Source organism: Pan troglodytes, chromosome 19, assembly GCF_028858775.2.
Source record: "Pan troglodytes isolate AG18354 chromosome 19, NHGRI_mPanTro3-v2.0_pri, whole genome shotgun sequence".
Lineage (NCBI taxonomy): Eukaryota > Metazoa > Chordata > Mammalia > Primates > Hominidae > Pan > Pan troglodytes.
Window position 1 is genome coordinate 88,324,677 of NC_072417.2, and position 19,657 is coordinate 88,344,333.

Here is a 19,657-nt window from a genome sequence, read left to right on the forward strand (position 1 = left end):
ACTCTAACTGGAATTTAAAAAACCAAAAACCAAAAAAAACCACAACTCTGTTATAAGCACCCAGATCAAGAAATAAAAAATCTGGCACCAGGCGCGGTTGCTCACGCCTGTTAATTCCAGCACTTTGGGAGGCTAAGGTGGGAGGATTGCTTAAGCCCAGTAGATCAAGACCAGCCCGGGCAACACAGTGAGACCCTGTCTCTACAAAAAATAAAAAATTAGCCAGGCATAGTGGTGCACAGCTGTAGACGCAGCAACTTAGGAGACTAAGGTGGGAGGATAACTTGAGCCCAACCTGGATGACAGAGCAAGACCCTGTGAATAGCTGTCACTACTAAAACACTGAAATACCACCATTCTACATTTCTATAGCATTTTATATCATTTATAAATTTGACTAACTTTTTAAAATGATGATATGTACATGTGACTACATGCTTACGGGTGAATTTTTTTTTTTTTTTTTTTTTTTTTTGAGACAGAGTCTTGCTTTGTTGAATAGGCTGGAGTGCAGTGGCATGATCTTGGCTTGCTGCAAGCTCTAACAGGCAAATGTTTTGAAAGTCTTTAAAAAGATGGGCTTTGGGCCGGGTGTGGTGGCTCAAACCTGTAATCCCAGCACTTTGGGAGGCCGAGGCGGGCGGATTAGGAGGTCAGGAGATTGAGACCATCCTGACCAACAGAGTGAAACCCCATCTCTACTAAAAATACAAAAATTAGCCAGGCATGGTGGCGCATGCCTGTAATCCCAGCTACTCAGGAGGTGGAGGCAGGAGAATCCCTTGAACCAGGGAGTTGGGGGTTGCAGTGAGCCGAGATTGCGCCACAGCACTCTAGCCTGGCGACAGAGCGAGACTCCATCTCAAACAAACAAACAAACAAACAAACAAACAAAAAAAAGATGGGCTTTGGCAGGGTGCGGTGGCTTACACCTGTAATCCCAGCACTTTAGGCCAAGAGCTCGAGATCAGCTTGGCCAACACAGTGAAACCCCATCTCTACTAAAAATACAACAATTCGACGGGAGTGGAGGCACGCGCCTGTAGTCCCAGCTACTTGGCAGGCTGAGGCACAAGAATCGCTTGAACCCAGCAGGCGGAGGTTGCAGTGAGCTGAGATAGCACCACTGCACTCCAGCCTGGGCAACAGAGCAGGACTCCGTCTCATAAAAACAACAACAACAACAAAAAACAAAAAAAATAAAGGTGGGCTTATACAACAGAAATAGCAAGGGCGAGTGCTAAGGGGGTGAGGGGAGAAGGCTAATTTTCCAATATAATTCTTTACTACATCCCATAGGCTCCCATCCATATGCATTTAATGTGAAAAGCACATATTTGGATCCACCCCTCAAGCATATACAACTCATGCTGCAGCACTAATGCCAACAATCATTTTGTAGTCTAATTTGTTAACTTGAATGCTGCATTAGCTGACATGGTGCTACATTTTATGCTTCCCTCTTCCTCCATAACCCCTGCTCCCCACCTCCACAAACAAACAAACAAAAAAACAGGAGGTGGTAGGATGCGGAGGAGAAGGCCTGGTACTGACCCTGACCCTATACTCATGAACATCCAGCCACAGAGCAGCCCTATACAACAGCAACTACATCTGCAAGGCCAAACACCTACATAGGCACAAGCATGGTCTTTGTTAGCAATATGGTAGACCTGAATAAATAAGGGTTTTTAAGTTGCTAGTTGCCTTTTCAGAGCTCAGAGTGGCTGAGCACTGCCCACCCTTTGGGCAGAGTCTGCAAATAACAACACAGCTGAGCCTGTGCTGGGTGCTTCTCCATCAATTCTTCTAAAGTTCTTCATAGTGGGGACAAAAGGTCAAGGCAAGGGAGTGACTGTCCCAGTCAGCCTGGCAGTAACTACAACTTTCCAAGGAAGGTAGCCTTTCCTATCTTTCCTCAACAGTCAGATTTAAATGCCTGTGTCACCCGAAACACTGAAGAAAAATAAGAATTTCGAGCCACAGGCATGTCATATAAGAAGTGTAGTATGATGTTCTGTTGAATTCCCTTTCAATCTGAAAATATGAAAACAAAAGGGAACTGAAGTCGATGTTATGTTTGGATCTAATGAAGGAGCCAGCAAACAATAATGGCCTTCTGCCTAAATCTGCCCACAACCTAAGACTGTTTTTTAAATTTCTACTCGATTGTTAAAAGAAAATTTTTACAAGGAATATTTGACAGGATTGTATGCAGCCCACAAAGCCGAAATTACTTGCTATCTGGCTCTTCACAGAAAAAGTTTAGCCAACCCTTGACCTACAGTTTCTTTTGAGGACGACTGAAGGAAACAGAAGTACACAAATTATGTGGCTTATATGGGACCTGGGGAGGATGTGCTGTGATCCAACAGGCCCCTCCCACTCAAGATGTGACAAGCCACCAGCTGCTGTAAAAGCAAGTGGACAATGTCCAATGGCATTCTAGTCTGAGCGTGGAAAGCCTCGGCTCCCCTGACACACTTGTAAGGCAAGCCAACAACTGCTTCTGCGCTAGGAGCAGGGCCTGTGAATGAGGGGTGGGTGAGGATGGGAGGACAGTGGTCTGCAGGGGCTCTCAGGGGTCCACTATGTTGCGTTATTAATAAAATCGTGACAAGGGTAGCTTCTGAAAAAAAATTAAAAATATTCACTGCTCCCAGCAGCCTGGAGGACAGCATATTTTGTTCTCTTGTAAGTAGGAACACTAAGATGGAGGGATAAACATTTATTGAGAACTATTAGATGCCAAGCACCGTGCTGTGGGGATACAAAGATATTAAGATACTGTCCCACAGGATTAGCACATATAAACACAAAATCATCTAAGCACCTTTTCTAAAACTCAAAAAAAATGCAGAATTATGAAACACATCTGGCCCTAAGACATATTTAACAGAAAAAGAATTACGGACCTGCACCAACTATGGTTTTATTTTTGAAGATCACTGACAGTTATTATCAATCTAAAACATATAATATTATTGACTATATTATTATATACTATTAATTAATATGCACAATCAATATCCTTTGTTAATTCCCTAGAAACGTGAATAAAAAGTATGACATCCATCCCAGTGATCTCAATTTTAAAAAGAGTGTTGGAAACAAGGAGGTGGGTCCAACCCTTCCAAGACTAATGGAGCTCAACTTACGGATGTGGTTTCATTTCTATGTAGTTCTTGGGAATGAAGCCGTCTTTTCCATTAAGCTCTGCCTTGTACCAGTTCTGATCACATTCTTCGTTCAAAACCTGAAAATAAATAAGACAACAAAAAAACCCAATCATTTCCTTTTCCCTTTCAAAAGATAGTTACAAGACAATTATGCTATCTTTTAGGTCTGTGAACGGTTTCACTCGAAGTATTATCAGTTATACGGATACAAGACTCCTTTTAACTTCAAACAACCAGCATTATGTTAAACTCTGTTAAAATGAAACAGAAATTATCTCTGAAAATGAAAATTCAGGCTCCCAAACATCTGGAATGAAACCCTCAGTAAGGAAGGAGAAAGAAGAATGGCAAGTATTAGCTTTTTTTTTTTTTTTAGACGGAGTCTTGCTCTGTCGCCCAGGCTGAAGTGCAGTGGCGCGATCTTGGCTCACTGCAACCTCCGCCTCCTGGGTTCAGGCGATTCTCCTGCCACAGCCTCCCGAGTAGCTGGGATTACAGGCGCATGCCACGTTGCCCAGCTAATTTTTGTATTTTTAGTAGAGATGGGGTTTCACCATGTTGGCCAGGCTGGTCTTGAACTCCTGGCCTCAGGTGATCTGCCCACCTTGGCCTCTCAAATTGCTGGGATTACAGGTGTGAGCCACTGTGCCCGGCCAGTTTTTTTGTTTTGTTTGGTTTTTCTAAGAGAGAATCCTGGAGAAGAGGTTCTGGAAAATGGCAAACACATAGGAGAATAAGGGAGCCTGACCAAGACAAAGTCTGCTTTCTGGGAGAGAGAGGTGTCACAGCAGAACTAAGCAGCAACAGAACCTTTTATTAGACTCCTCTAGAGATCTTCCAACTGACCTCCAGAATCTACAGTGATACAGTCCTGGATCCCCTCATGGCTTCTCTGGGTTACCGCAAGTACGGGTCACCCACCAAACAGCTCCAGAACACTGCTGCTTGTGAGGACAACCACATGCCCTCGTATGGGAAAACTATTTTCAGGAAAAAGCATGGCAAATCCTACTCAGTTCAATAACCCAAATGCCACATTGTATTAAAGTTAGATAGTGCTGAAAGCATATCAACCAGCAGAATTCAGGCAGATGCCTTGGAAATCCTGGAACTGAACCACTGCATTCTACAGATGTAAAAAAACAAGATCAATAGTCACCCCAGGTTACGAGGTAGTGACCCCACAGAGCTAACATCACGCCCAGACTTTCATATTCCCAATGACCGTTCTCTCCAATGCTGCCTCTTGAATTGCATGTACCAGGCCATGCATAGGCTAGGCCATGACGCTGTAATGTGTAGAGTAATACAGTAGTCCTCCTTATCATGATGGATACGTTTCAAGACCTCCAATGGGTGCCTGAAACCGTGGATAGTACAGGACTCTAGATATGCTATGCTTTTTCCTACACTATACACATACCTATAAGTTTATTTTTTTTTAGATTTATTTATTTATTTATTTTTGAGACAGAGTCTCGCTCTGTCGCCCAGGCTGGAGTGCAGTGGCGCGATCTCGGCTCACTGCAAGCTCTGCCTCCCGGGTTCACGCCATTCTCCTGCCTCAGCCTCCCGAGTGGCCGGGACTACAGGCGCCCGCCACCACGCCCGGCTAATTTTTTGTATTTTTTAGTAGACGGGGTTTCACCATGTTAGCCAGGATGGTCTCAATCTCCTGACCTTGTGATCCACCCGACTCGGCCTCCCAAAGTGCTGGGATTACAGGCACAAGCCACCGTGCCCGGCCGATTTATTTATTTTGCCCAGGCTAGTCTTGAACTCCTGGACTCAAGGGATTCTCCTGCCTCAGCCTCCCAAAGTGCTGAGATTACAGGTGTGAGCCACCATGCCAGTCCTACCTATAAGTTTAATTTGTAAATTAGGCACAGTAAGAGATTAATGATGACTAGTAGTAAAATAGAAAAGTTTTAACAGGCCAGGTGTGCTGGCTCAAACCTGTAATCCTGGCAGTTTGGAAGGCTAAGGTGGGAAGACTGCTTTAGCCCAGGAGTTTAGGACCAGCCTGGGCAACATAGTGAGACCCTGTCTTTATATTTAAAAAGTGTAAAAGAAAAGTTATAACAATATACTGTAATAAAAATTTATGTGAATGTGTTATCTCTCAAAATATCTTTTTTTTTTTTTGAGTCAGGGTCTTGCTCTGCTGCCCAGTCTGGAGTACAGTGACACCATCACAGCTCATGGCATCTCAACTTCCTGGGTTCAAGCAATCCTCCCATTTCAGCCTCCTGAGTACCTGGGACTATAGGCACTTGCCATGTTGCCCAGACTGGTCTTGAACTCCTGCGCTCAAGTATCTTCCTGCCTCAGCTTACCTAAGTGTTGAGATTACAGGCGTGAGCCACTGCGATTGGCCAAAATATGTTATTTATATGTTGGATTGCAACTGGCCGCAGGTAAGGGGGGACTAGTATATACGGAGCAGAACAGAATCAGGTACAGTGTGAAAGCCACCCTATGAATTCTAGACTTACAATAAAAGGCAAAGGGCAGAAGGCATAAAGTTGGTAAAAGATAAAACAAAAATGTGAATACAACCCCAAAATGGTGGGCCCAGGAAAATGTTGGCTAGTACAGTGGTAATCTACACTACATAACAAAGTTCTGAGAGGAAACTGGTAAAATTCTTTACAAAATGATTTATTCAAGATGTTGAACAATGCTGTACTCGTAGCCAATCAGAAGCTGGATTGCTCTAAAGTGAGTGCTGTCTGTGTACTGCCATGCAAAGTGAGATGCAATAGAAAGGGTAGATAAGAATGACAGATAATCAACAACTAGCCAGGCTGCATTAATGACTACGCTTTCTTAACAGAGGGTATGCCCTGCAGAGCTTTGCAATGCTGGTGCTTATCTGCTATGCTTACCAAACTCTGACTGCAGGTGCCAGACACTGGGTTTCAATGCTTAGGATAAGGTGATAAATCCTGCAAGAGCTAATAAATATGTGCAGCAAACTCTCAAAAAAAATTAGCTAGTGGTAAATCCCAGTGTATTCAAAGTTTCCAAGAGTCACATAAATATTGATAGAGTATTGATGAAAACTTTCTTCTAGTCATCATTTTGTTTCTTGTAAAAAAACCACATCAAAGACTGGAATGAGATAAAACAATATATGCAAGGTACACTCATAATTTTTAAGTCTTCATTTTAAAAGCACTGCATTGTGCTGCGGCCAGCAATGGTGCTGTATTGATAGACAATTATAAAGCACACACCAAGGACAAGTTTGAGGAGGGAAAGTGCGCTTGAACCCTGCCGGGCCACCACCACCTGCCCCTGTACTGGCAGCACAGAAAACTCTGAATAGCCTTTGAGAAAAGGAGCTACTTTAAAAGTTATTTAAGGCCAGGAATCTGTTATCTACCAAAAATTAAGGTCTAGAAGGAAAATGTGGTCTAATAATGATCTTATAAAGAATCATCCTATAGTAATAATAAAAACCCCACAGGCTTATAAACAATATTTATTATTTTATTTCAGAGACAGAGTCTATGTTGCTCAGGCTGGAGTAGCTGGGACTACAGGTGCGTGCACCCATACCAGCTATGAAGAGTTTTTGAAAATGTCTTAACTCCTGAAATGGTGAGGTGTGTCTACTTTTACTGTATACACTTGTTCTTGGAAGATAGAGAGTCAGACTGACAAAGAGCTGCTTGTAACCTATTTGTGCATCAAAACAGAACAAAGTAATCATTAGAAAGGGACACTTTTGATTTGTGACCAATAACTTTGCAGAAAAAGATAACTCTATTTACCTGGCAGGAGTTCATAGAGCTACACTCTCTTCTTGTCACCTTTACCAAGACAGAGGCAAATCCCTCTAAAAAGTGTCCCCTCCCCCAATAAACACAACTCCAGGGCAACTCCTAGATTTGACATCAACTTAGAACTATGGCTGTCTACAGAACAAAAATTATTACTTGGTGTTTAGTATGTTTTTCTCCCCCAGAAAGAAGGAAAATATGAAATTAATGCTTTTAAAAATGTAATTTTTTTTTTTTTTGAGAGAGTCTTGCTCTGTTGCTCTGTCACCCAGGCTGCAGTGGAGTGGCATGATCTCGGCTCACTGCAACCTCCACTTGCCGGGTTCAAGTGATTCAAGTGCCTCGGCCTCCCAAGTAGCTGGGATTACAGGCATGCGCCACTATACCCAGCTGATTTTTGTATTTTTAGCAGACACGGGATTTCACCATGTTGGCTAGGCTGGTCTCATATTCCTGGCCTCAAGCAATCCACCTACCTTGGCCTCTCAAAGTGCTGGGATTATAGGCGTGAGCCACCATGCTGGCCAAAAATGTAACATTTGAGTACATGAATGGTTACGATTTTGGTTATCTGGAAAATTCTAGTATCCAGAATATCACGTTACCAGATAGCCCAGGTATTGCTGCACATACCTCTAAACCTCTTCACTCTAGAATTTCAGAAAAAGCTTGGTTCTGCCGGAGGTGAAACACAGGAGGAACAATGCAGCTGCAACCCTGAGCCAGAGACCAGGTCTTTCAACCCAACTGCTCCACCTGCACTGGGAGCTTGCACACAGAAGCCCTGAAACTGGAGTGATGTAATTAGATGCTTAAAAATTAAGTTTTACTCAAATGTTTCAGTATACAAAACAGCTACTGAAGTGTCAGGTTAAAAAAAAAAAAAGAAAGAAAAAGAAAACAAAACAGCAAAGAACACAAATGAATGTTGGAGAGCTCGAGGGGGCAGAGACCAGAAGCATCTGTGGATGAGGCTGCGCCTACAAAGATTGCTTCATTTGCTGTGGCTTTAGGTGAAAGCTCACATCCTTCACAAATAATTTTTATTTTATTACTATTACTATTTTTTTTTTTTTTGAGATGGAGTCTCGCTCCTTCGCCCAGGCTGGAGTGCAGTGGCGCAATCTCGGCTCACTGCAAGCTCCGCCTCCTGGGTTCAGGCCATTCTCCTGCCTCAGCCTCCCGAGTAGCTGGGACTACAGGCGTCTGTAACCACGCCCAGCTAATTTTTTGTATTTTTAGTAGAGACGGGTTTCACTGTGTTAGCCAGGACGGTCTCGATCTGACCTCGTGATCCACCTGCCTCGGCCTCCAAAAGTGCTGGGATTACAGGCGTGAGCCACTGCGCCCGGCCTACTATTACTACTACTACTACTACTACTACTACTATTATTATTATTATTATTATTTATTGAGACAGAGTCTCACTCTGTTGCCCAGGCTGGAGTGCAGCGGCACAATCTCGGCTCACTGCAACCTCCGCCTCCCAGGTTCAAGTGATTCTCTGCCTCAGCCTCTCGAGTAGCTGGGATTACAGGCACCCGCCACCACGCCTGGCTAATTTTTGTATTTTTAGCAGAGATGGGGTTTCACCATATTGGTCAGGCTGGTCTCGAACCTCTGACCTCAGGTGATTTGTCTGCCTTGGCCTCCTGAGTAGCTAGGATTACAGGCGCCTGTCACCATGCTCAGCTAATTTTTGTATTTTTCATAGAGACGGGGTTTCACCATGTTGGCCAGGCTGGTCTCGAACTCCTGGCCTCAGGTGATCTGCCCACCTTGGCCTCCCAAAGTGCTGGGATTACAGGCATGAGCCACCGTGCCCGGCCACAAATAATTTTTAAAGGCCTAGTCAGACTCCTGAGCACGAGCAAGCTGCTCCCATCACTGTGTCTTCACTTGCTTATTCACTCCCTCTGCACAAATCTACGGGTGAGCTCACAAAAAAAGTTTCCTTCAGCTTTAAAATCTCCAAGGAATGTTTTTAGCTATTACCCCACAGCTGCATTTTCTATTCCAACCCCCATATTCCCTCGAGTTATGACTTTGTAGCCACACAAGACACTTTGGTTTAACGGAAGCAGATTGATCAAGAGATGAGATTATAAAAGGAGGAAGAGACAAGTTTCAGTGAAGACAGTTCTTTTTGTTTTTTGGTTTTTTTTGCAAAGAGACTGAAAATAATGTTAAGAGCCCAAATCAGGAAGAAATTTAAGAGATGAGGAATGAGGTGAGCTTTATACAGAAGAATTAAAAATATACAAGTCCTTTCTGTGCTGATAGCACTCACGCAAATGGTCAACGTTCCTAAAACTCGCTGGACTTTCTCTAAGAAGTGTGGCAAGCATCAACCCCACAAAGTGACACAGTACAAGAAGGGCAAGGATTCTCTGTATGCCCAGGGAAAGCGGCGTTATGACAGGAAGCAGAGTGGCTATGGTGGGCAGACTAAGCCGATTTTCCGGAAAAAGGCTGAAACCACAAAGAAGACTGTGCTAAGGCTTGAGTGCGTTGAGCCCAACTGCAGATCTAAGAGAATGCTGGCTATTAAAAGATGCAAGCATTTTGAACTGGGAGGAGATAAGAAGAGAAAGGGCCAAGTGATCCAGTTCTAAGTGTCATCATCTTTTGTTTTATTATGAAGACAATAAAATCTTGAGTTTATGTTTTTTTTGAGACAGAGTCTCGCTCTGTTGCCCAGGCTGGAGTGCTGTGGCACGATCTCGGCTCACTGCAAGCTCCGCCTCCTGGGTTCACGCCATTCTCCTGCCTCAGCCTCCTGAGTAGCTGGGACTACAGGCGCCCACCACCACGCCCGGCTATTTTTTTGTATTTTTAGTAGAGAGGGGGTTTCACTATGTTGGCCAGGATGGTCTCGATCACTTGACCTCCTGATCCACCCGCCTCGGCCTCCCAAGAGTTTATGTTTACTTCAAAATATATATATATGTACAAGTCAATGGAAGGGGACATGAAGGAATTCTGGAGGTGCTGTTTATCTCACACTTCCTGACCTGGGTGTGTTCTGTTTGTGAAAATTCACTGGCCTATAATGATATATAAATTTTCCTTTTCCTTTTTTTTTTTTTTTTGAGACAGCTTCAGTTTTCACTCTTGTTACCCAGGCTGGAGTACAATGGCGCCATCTCAGCTCACTGCCACCTCTGCCTCCTGGGTTCAAGTGATTCTCATGCCTCAGCCTCCCAAGTAGCTGGGATTACAGGCATCTGCCACCACACCTGGCTAATTGTTTTGTATTTTTAGTAGAGATGGAGTTTCGCCATGTTGGCCAGGGTGGTCTTGAACTCCTGACCTCAGGCGATCCACCCGCCTCGGCCTCCCAAAGTGCTGGGATTACAGCTGTTAGCCACGGCGCCCGACCCTTGCACTTAATTTTCTATACAAATTATAGAAAAAGGTGTCATTTAGAAAAATGGCAAGTATTTTGTTTATAGATTGCTGCATTTTGAAATAAGGGGATATTTTCTGGCCTGAACATATTCAGTCATCTGTAAACGAATAAAAAATAGAAATCATAATTTTTTAAAAAAGAAATAGGCTGTACAGTTATGGTCCCATCAAGCCTTTCAACACGCGCTCCAATTCCAACAGCTTGCAGAAAGTTCAACATTTCTTCAGGGAAAAATTATTCAAAGTTTTATCAATCTGTGAAGCAATTTGTGTGAGAACATTTGTGCATGAATGATAGGAAGAATTGCATTTTAAAGCTCTTAACACATAAAAAACCAAAAACACCATTTATAGTTGGTCCCTGCAGTGCAGAAATTCAACATAAGCCAGTGAGGTGTCCCCAGTTCTTCAAAGAACCCAGATAAAACTAGTCTAACTCTTGAGTATCACTCAGGCAATCCCAAAAGAGCGATACTGAAATACTGCCATGACTTGAAAACAAATTTCAAGAATTCTAGTGACATCTACTACATAATTTCAAGTTCCTAGAAAAGAGAAAACACACATGCATGCATGCTTTTAAAAGACTTTAGCCCCTAAGAATAAATTCTAAGGGCCCTGGCTAGGGTAACAGTAATGGGAGAGCCACTCAAAGTCAGTTCTCTTCAGGTGCCTGATTACGTATTTTATTAGAAGCTATTATAATGTTCTTCAACTTCCCTTAGTATGGATAACTGACTCAGTTTCAAGCTATAGTGATTCATTACTAACACTTTAAATAAGTGCTTTACAATCACCACCTCCATCTGTTACAGTTTTTCTGCAACATGAAAAACATCTTGGCAATGCTGCCTGCTATGCTGTGTGCCAAATCATGAAAAACACCCACAGTGTAGATAAACTATTAGGAATTTTAGTGATGAGATAACCAGCAAAGGTAGTTCAATAATTAAGGTTCCTGGTCCCACAGAAAGCTTGAATTGCTCACCCAGGAACACAGAGAGAACAGTTCTCACATATGCCGAGCAGATCAGTCTCCATTTGGAATGACCGCAACTACAGCAAGGCCACAGCTCAATAAAAATCTGAAAAGCATCTTCGCCAACCAGGCCAGGTGATACGTACTTGGCTTTTAACAACCAGAAAGTTGAGAAGAAATGAAATGCATTTATGAAGTTTTAAAACTCTCCTGGCTGGGCGCAGTGCCTCACGCCTGTAATCCCAGCACTTTGGCATGCTGAGGCGAGTGGATCACCTGAGGTCAGGAGTTCGAGACCAGCCTGGTCAACATGGTGAAACCCTGTCTCTACTAAAAATATAAAAAATTAGCTGGGCTTGGTGGCACGTGCCTGTAATCCCAGCTACTCAGGAGGCTGAGGTAGGAGAATCGCCTGGAGGCAGGAGAATCGCTTGAAGCCAGGAGGCAGAGGTTGCAGTGAGCCGAGATCACGCCATTGCACTCTAGCATGGGTGACAGAGTGACTCCATTAAAAAAAAAAAAAAAAAAAAAAAAAAAACCACAAAAGAAAAACAAAGGGTATTTGTTAGTCAGGTATACCTCCTGACCCCTGGTGATGGAATGGTGAGAGGTTCTGACTTAGCACCTTTTAAACGTTTTTAAAGGAAAAGAAGAAAAAAAAGGGAAGGAGGAAGGAAAGACAGGGAGGAGGACAAAGTCCCCAAACTCCAACTTTCCATGGTAAAAATCATTCATTACTTTATACTTCCCTCTGCCTATGAAGGAAGGAGTTGTGCCCCATGAATACTGCTTTCTTTCCAACTGCAACCTTTCTGAAAAGTAGCTGCTTAAAGTGGAGATCAGTGTGACAGGGAAACACTGGTGAGTCAGGAGATAGGGACCCACCAAATGTCCAGGCAACAACGCTTAAGTGCTCCAAAGTTAACCACCACAATTTTTCTGTTAAAAAGCCTTAAGTATCCTTCTACAAGTGCAAATACAGTCTGGCATTCCAGTTTTCATAATTTGGCCATCACCGACTATCTGCTCTGATCTCCCATTGCTTCTCCAAATGAGCCCTGCCGTGCAGTCAGCTAGTCAACTCACCGACCTCTAAACACACTGTACTCCTCCCCACCGCCTGTCTGTACTTTTCCTTGTCTACCGAAATCTTTCAAAATTCAGTTCAGAGCTTACAACCACCCTGGTCACCTTTCCCTCTGCTTCAATCTTATAGTATTTAATGGAGGATTACTGTCAATAATATAATCCCTTATGGGATCTCGTCTATCACTACTTGGACCATGTGCTGCTATGTCTTGGCCCCCTCCCAAACTAACCCGCAAGCAATGAAGCTGGCTCCATACCCAGTTCTCATTTGTCTTCCTCACAGCTCTTAGTATGGTATCTAGCATATTTTGGGGAACTGACTTATATGTGGGGGCTTTGTTCTAAGTGTTCTAAGTAATACATTTAGTGCCCTAGAGCAAGCTGGGTCTACAACAATTTATACATTCTCTCTCTTCTTTTTTAATAAAAAATTGAGACGAGGGTCTTCATATGATGCCCAGGCTGTTCTCCAATTCCTAGGCTCAAGTGATCCTCCCACCTCAGCCTCCCAAAGTGCTGGGAATACAGGCATGAGCCACCGCACCCGTCAATTTATACATTCTTGGTGATAAACAAGAACCTCCTAAATAGATCCTAGAAAGACTGCCATGAGTTTGTTGATCCAAGCAAGGAGAGGTAAAGGAGGTAAGAGAATTAAACAATCAGTCTTCCTGGAACGTAAGCACCCTGCCTAAAGGCTATGTGGAGTACCTTTCCACAAGGCCACCTACTTCTTTGTCTAAGTAGGCTGGGTGCAGTGGCTCACGCCTGTAAAATTTCAGCACTCCAGGAAGCCAAGGCGGGAGGATGCCTTGAGCCTTGGAGTTTGAGTCTAGCCTAGAGGGTACAGGGAGACCCTGTCTCTACAAAATATTCAACAATTAGCCTGGCATGGTGGTGTGCACATACAGTCCCAACTACTCAGGAGGCTGAGGTGGGAGGATTGCTTGAGCCTGGGAGGTCAAGGCCTGCAGTGACCTGTGATTGCACCATTGCACTCCGGCCTGGGTGACAGAGAGAAACCTTGTCTCAAAAAAAAAAAAAAAAAAAAAAAGGTATAAGATTGGGAAGGAGTGGGGGTGGGGGGGTAGAGCAGGGAACTTTCAGTATGACAGGGATAAAGGGGGCTGGACCAGGGAGAGAGGAGGTGTAAGTCTGTTTCTACACATGTCCTATAATCCCTCTCAGGATGGAGCGCTTCCTGGCAATGTGATGTCTAATTCTGATTTGGTCTGCCTGTCTGATTGTGACAGACTTTTGCAGGGTGCTAATTTTAATAGCTACAACTCTGCCAGCAAAGTTTTTATGGAACAGTCTGCAAGACCTTGGATTTTTTGATTCACCCACTGACCAGCAACTAGGTTGATGGAGAAAAATGATCATATTAAGAGACCAGGACTATTCATGTATTAAAAAAGTTTCTTTATAATGTTCATACATGTTAGAAGATCAACAATTAAGACGACTAACCAAATTACAGGATATTTCTTTCTCTGAGAAATATTTTAGTTCAAAAGATAACTAGGATATGCTCATCAACCTCTTCAGTTGACCTCTTATCATCAAGAGAAATTGCTCTTGATATTTTTAACAAAACAGGAAGGTAGTTCACACTTATGTGATATTACTCCACCCAGATAAATCTGGAGGCAGTGAAACCTAAATGCATAGACAATACCCCAAAATAAACTTCTACCAAAGGGGTACAAAAAGTTCCCATTCAAAATAACTGTCTTGCGTTTTGTGACATGTGGAAGTCCTATTTGGTGGAGCTGAAATGCTCTTGGAATGTCAGAATTTCAACTGCAGGAGCAGGGAGAAGAAAGGAGAGGAAGGGAGGGGGCAGGAAGAGACCGACACAGAGATCAAGAGGTTTCAAGAAAAATCTGTGTATTTGAAAAATTCAACAATCATATGATGACCTGTACTAGACAAACACCAAGCCCTGGGCTAGGTGAACTGAGGATAAAATGGATACCCTTCCCAAGGAGCTTAGGGGACCAGAAAGCTGCCAGGTGCATCACAGTGTGACAAATGTCAGGAGCGGGGAGTTATGGGTACTATGTAGGCATCAATTCAATAGAAAACATCTGACTTCCAAACACCAAAGACGATGACTTAACTCCAGGTTAGGGGGTATCAGGAAAACATCCTAGATGAAGTGTGAACTTGGTTATTCCCTGTCTGCATCTTTAGCTCTGCTTAGTCTGTGTGGATTGTGAGTAGAAGGAACATGGCAGACTCTGCAAGTTTCAAATAGAGGGATAGATTGTTCTCTTAGCCAGATTTGGCTGCTATTAACTAAAACACTGGTTAAGCTTCTTTTAGCTTAAAGGTAAAATATTTATTAATGGTATCAGAACTTCTAACTGGAAATAACCTAAATAACCTCAACTGTAGCTAATTTTTTTTTTTTTTTCAGACAGAGTCTTGCTTTTGTTGCCCAGGCTGGAGTGCAATGGCGTGATCTCAGCTCACTGCAACCTCCACCTCCCGGGTTCAAGCGATTCTCCTGCCTCAACCTCCTGAGTAGCTGGGATTACAGGTGCCTGCCACCAAGCTGGCTAATTTCTGTATTTTCAGTACAGACAGGGTTTCATCAAGTTGGCCAGGCTGGTGTTGAACTCCTGAGTTCAAGTGATCTGCCCACCTCGGCCTCCCAAAGTGCCAGGATTTACAGGTGTTGAGCCACCGCGCTCGGCCTCAACTGTAGCTAATTCTTCACTTTAATGACACATATTTAGCAACTGTCCTTTTCATCCTTTCACTAACAGAAGGAGGCTTTTACTCTTACGTGAAATCCTACACTCCTCTCTTCAAAAAATAAAACACAAAGCCTCCCCAACCCCTCACACCCCCAACGCCCCGCCTGGGGGAGCAGCTGTTACTCATGTTTTGTGATGCTAACAGGCAAACCCGCTCCTGTGTGTCAGTTCCACCCTCTAAGGTCTCTACTCACTTCCCACTGCCTCAGCATAAAGCAGAAAACAGGAGCTCAAACCTCTCCCCAGAAAATTAATGACAACAGAGGTTTATTTTTATTTTATTTATTATTATTATTTTTGAGATGGAGTCTTGCTCTGTCCCCCAGGCTGGAGTGCAGTGGCGCAATCTCGGCTCACTGCAACCTCCGCTCCTGGGTTCATCCCATTCTCCTGCCTCAGCCTCCCGAGTAGCTGGGACTACAGGCGCCCGACACCACGCCCGGCTAATTTTTTTTGTATTTTTAGTAGAGATGGGGTTTCACCGTGTTAGCCAGGATGGTCTCGATCTCCTGACCTCGTGATCCGCCAACCTCAGCCTCCCAAAGTTGTGGGATTACAGGCGTGAACCACCGCACCCCGCCCGACAACAGAGTTTATTTAATTCCACGTAAGACTATGATTCAAGGGGTCAATGAAAGGACTGATCGATTTTCAGTCATTCTGTGACCCAAGAACCACCTCAGAGGATGTTATTGAAAGAAGAAAAAGCAATGTTGGTCACAGAACTATTCACCAACGTGTGCATAAGGATACAGGACTGAAAAACTCAAGGCTGGGGTCCTCCCACCAGGACACCGTTAATTTCCAACTCAAAAAGCTAGTTCCAAATGCATTTTCTACTTCTGAAGCAGTTAATCTAGTTCCAAATCGGGAAAGGCTTGTTATAATCACATGACAGAGGAAGAGGAACTGGGGTGGAGTGGCAAGTCCCTACCCCCACTCCCACCCCCACCCCCAGGGTGGAGGCGAATGCAGAGAGTTCAACAGGTAATGACAATACAAACTGCAAATGTGGATTCGAGCTAGTGGACAGGGTCAGGGAGCAGAAAACACAGGGACCTAAACTAGTCTCGGGGTGGGGGCTGTCTGAGAAAGCCTCCTCAAGCCAGTGACATGAAGGGAGATCAAAGGCTCTCCTGTGGGTGGTCTGGCAGAAGACCACAGTATGCAAATTAAGAAGCTCAAGCTTATATGTTACAATCATCAGAAGTCGCTGAGAGTGACATTCAGGTTTGCATTTTTCAAAAGCTCCTCTGGCTGACTGTGAGATGAACTGCAAGGAGGTGCAGGTGGGTGGGGCAGTGCGGGAGAGAGGAGAGAGTCGAGGTATTTCTGGAGGTACAATCAAAAGGACTTGGTGATGAGATGCTGCTCAGTGGTCTTCCTCTCGGCCACTGATTTTTTTTTTTTTTTTTTCCTGAAAACTGCTTTAGAAAAACTGCTATATTGGCTGGGCACAGTGGCTGATGCCTGTAATCCCAGCACTTTGGGATGCCAAGGCAGGCGGATCACTTGAGGTCAGGAGTTCAAGACCCGCCTGGCCAACATGGTAAAACCCTGTCTCTACTACAAAATACAAAAAATTATCTGGGCATGGTGGCGGGCGCCTGTGGTCCCAGCTACTCGGGGGGCTGAGACAGGAGAATCGCTTGAACCTGGGAGGCAGAAGTTGCAGGGAGCCGAGACTGCGCCACTGCATTCCAGCCTGGGCAATAGAGTGAGACTCCGTCTCCAAAAAAACAAAGACAGGTATCAATCTTATGCTGGTATCCTCCATCTGTCTCTCCAGATCCAGTTACACCTTGCTTTTCTTGCTTTTTTTTTTTTTGTTTTTGAGACAGAGTCACACTCTTCGCACAGGCAGGAGTGCAGTGGTGCAATCCTGGCTCACTGCAACCTCCACCGCCCGGGTTCAAGTGATTCCCCTGCCTCAGCTTCCCAAGCAGCTGGGATTACCACACCTGGCTAATTTTTGTATTTTTTAGTAGAGACGGGGTTTCATCATGTTGGCCAGGCTAGTCTCAAACTCCTAACCTCAAGTCACCTTGGCCTCTCAAAGTGCTGGGATTACAGGCATGAGCCACTGTGCCCAGCCTGCTCTGACTTTTTGGCTCTGTAAGAACCACATCAACAGGCTCCCTCACTCTCTGGCTCCCAGTGCTGTTAATCAATGGGGAGGCCTGCAGAAGGTCAGAGGAAGGGAGGGTCAGGTCAGGGCATTCATTCTCCCAGCTCCCACCCTGGGAGTGTCTGTGGACAGTCTTGGACTCTCAATTGAAAGTAAGTCCTTTCCTTCTCCAGGTTTGGGCAACTCCTCCCCCTTCCTTCTCCCTGTCGTAGGCCTCATGGTGGTAACCTGATTACCAGCTGTGGACACTGCATTATCCCTGTGGTTTCTAGAGAAACTTCGCCCACACTGATAGCGGCAGGAGGCAGACAAATGCCTCACAGGGGCGGGTCCCCAGTGAAACCCCACCTCTAAGCCAAAGACAACTGAAAGCCTGAAAGCCACACTACAGATCAAATCCATGGACCGGACTGAGAACCCATCTTCCCATTTGGTAGGCTTTCCTCTGATTGATCCCCACTCTTCACCTATTTTACATCTACCTACCCTTTCCGAATTGATTTTCTACACTGCCATGCCCACCTTTGAGTGGTGCCTTTGCTTTAGCCTTTCTTTGCATGCCCACAAACCATTCAGCATGCATGCCCCTGTTCTGAGCCCATAAAAGCCCCCACCCAGCCACACTGGGAGAGAAACCATCAGACTTCAGGGGTGGGGAACCACTACCCCCTCCGCTCCTGAAAGCTGTTCACCGCTCAATAAAATTCTTCTCCACCCTCCTCACACTTAAATTGCCAGTGTAACCTCATTCTTCTCAGACACAGGACAAGACCTTGGGAACTGCTGAACCTGGGAACAAGCCATAACACAGGCGAGCTGGGGCATACCCAGCCCAGCCATGAGCTGAGCTGGTGCGCAACCAAGACTTAGCCTGAGTGGGCTGAGTGTGGAGGTCCCCAGCTGGGGTCAACACCTTGCAAATAGTCTCATTATTAAAATCCTCTCAATTTAAGTGTGTCAGGTGTTCTCTACCAGGACTCAGACTGAAATTAGCCTAAAATCAGTTGTATATGTCTTTTGGAATGCATTAAGGACATGCTCCTTTATATAAAGTGACATTTGTTACGGGGCAGAAAGTATCCAAATTCTACCAACTACTTGGGAGAAGAAAACTATAAAAGAACCAAACAATTCTGTTCTGTTAACTGCTTTTTCAAAATTTGAGACAGGGGTCTTGCTCTGTGGCCCAGGCTGGAGTGCAGAGGCACAATCACAGCTCAATGCAGCCTCAACCTCCCGGGCTCAAGTGATCCTCCCGTCTCAGATCTTCCCACAAATAGCTGGGACTACAGATGCGAGCCACTACAGCTGGCTACTTTTAAAATTTTTTTGTGGAGGCAGGGTCTCACCATGTTGCCAAGGCTGGTCTGGAACTCCTGGTCTCAAGGTATCCTCCCATCTCAGCCTCCCAAAGTGCTGGGCTATAGGCATGAGCCATAATGCCCAGCCCTATTCTGTTTACTATTAAAAGTTGAGAAAGGGGGTGAAGGTATAAAAACCTGAGATTTGTAATCTGACCATTACTAGACTGGCATAATGTCTTGCAGTAGCTGCCCCTTTGAATTGCACTTTAGATATTGTTCAAGTGTCTACTACACTGAAAGCATTGTGTTAGGAAGCTGAAAAGGGAATAAGAATAAAAGGCATGGTCCCTGCCCTCAGAAGTGTTTATGAGCTAAGGGAGCTATGTGTGTAAATAAAGAGAAAATAAGTGAAAAAGTGAGATAAGGGAAATTGCTGATTTTGAGTTGGATACAGAATTCACAGCTACATGTTTCTATTTACTTTTCAGTTTTGGAGACAGCGTCTTACTCTGTTACCCAGGCTAGACAGTGCAGCGGCACAATCTCTGCTCACTGCAGCCTCTGCCTCCTAGGCCAAGTGAACTTCCCACCTCAGCCTCCTGAGTAGCTGGGACTACAGGTGCACGCCGCCACGCCTGGATAATTTTTGTATTTTTTGTAGAGATGGGGTTTTGCCATGTTGTCCAGGCTGGTTTCGAACTCCTGAGTTCAAGCAATCCGCCCACCTCAGCCTCCCAAAATGCTGGGATTTCAGGCATGAGCCACTGCGCCCAACCCAGCAACATGTTTCTAAATTAGCTGCATGGCTGACATGGAAAATTCAACTCATGTATGGACGTTCTAGAAAAAAGGACAACTTCAAATAGTCTAGGAATAGGGCAAGAACCTAAAGGTAGAACAGCTTATAACAGGTGAGAGGATATAGTAAGCAAAGTAATTTTCCCTCTTGTATTTTCATTGAGTTTAAATAAAAGAAGCCATTCTTGTTTAATCCTACTGTCCTCTGCCAGACTA

The 19,657-nt window shown here is 44.5% G+C and overlaps 2 protein-coding genes across 2 annotated transcripts in view; one reads left to right on the forward strand and one right to left on the reverse strand.

Moving 5' to 3' along the window:
* The window catches only part of GRB2 (growth factor receptor bound protein 2), an 87,702-nt gene that overhangs the window by 10,027 nt on the left and 58,018 nt on the right, over nucleotides 1-19,657 (reverse strand). Inside the window, exon 3 of the mRNA NM_001246617.1 lies at nucleotides 3,159-3,256. Within this exon, the coding sequence (NP_001233546.1) occupies nucleotides 3,159-3,256 (98 nt within the window). The remainder of the gene's footprint in view (nucleotides 1-3,158; nucleotides 3,257-19,657) is intronic.
* On the forward strand, nucleotides 8,051-9,593 carry LOC107969324 (large ribosomal subunit protein eL42-like). Its single transcript, XM_016932929.3, has one exon. It carries the CDS (start codon nucleotides 9,262-9,264, stop codon nucleotides 9,580-9,582), a length of 321 nt encoding a protein of 106 aa, XP_016788418.1. The 5' UTR covers nucleotides 8,051-9,261; the 3' UTR covers nucleotides 9,583-9,593.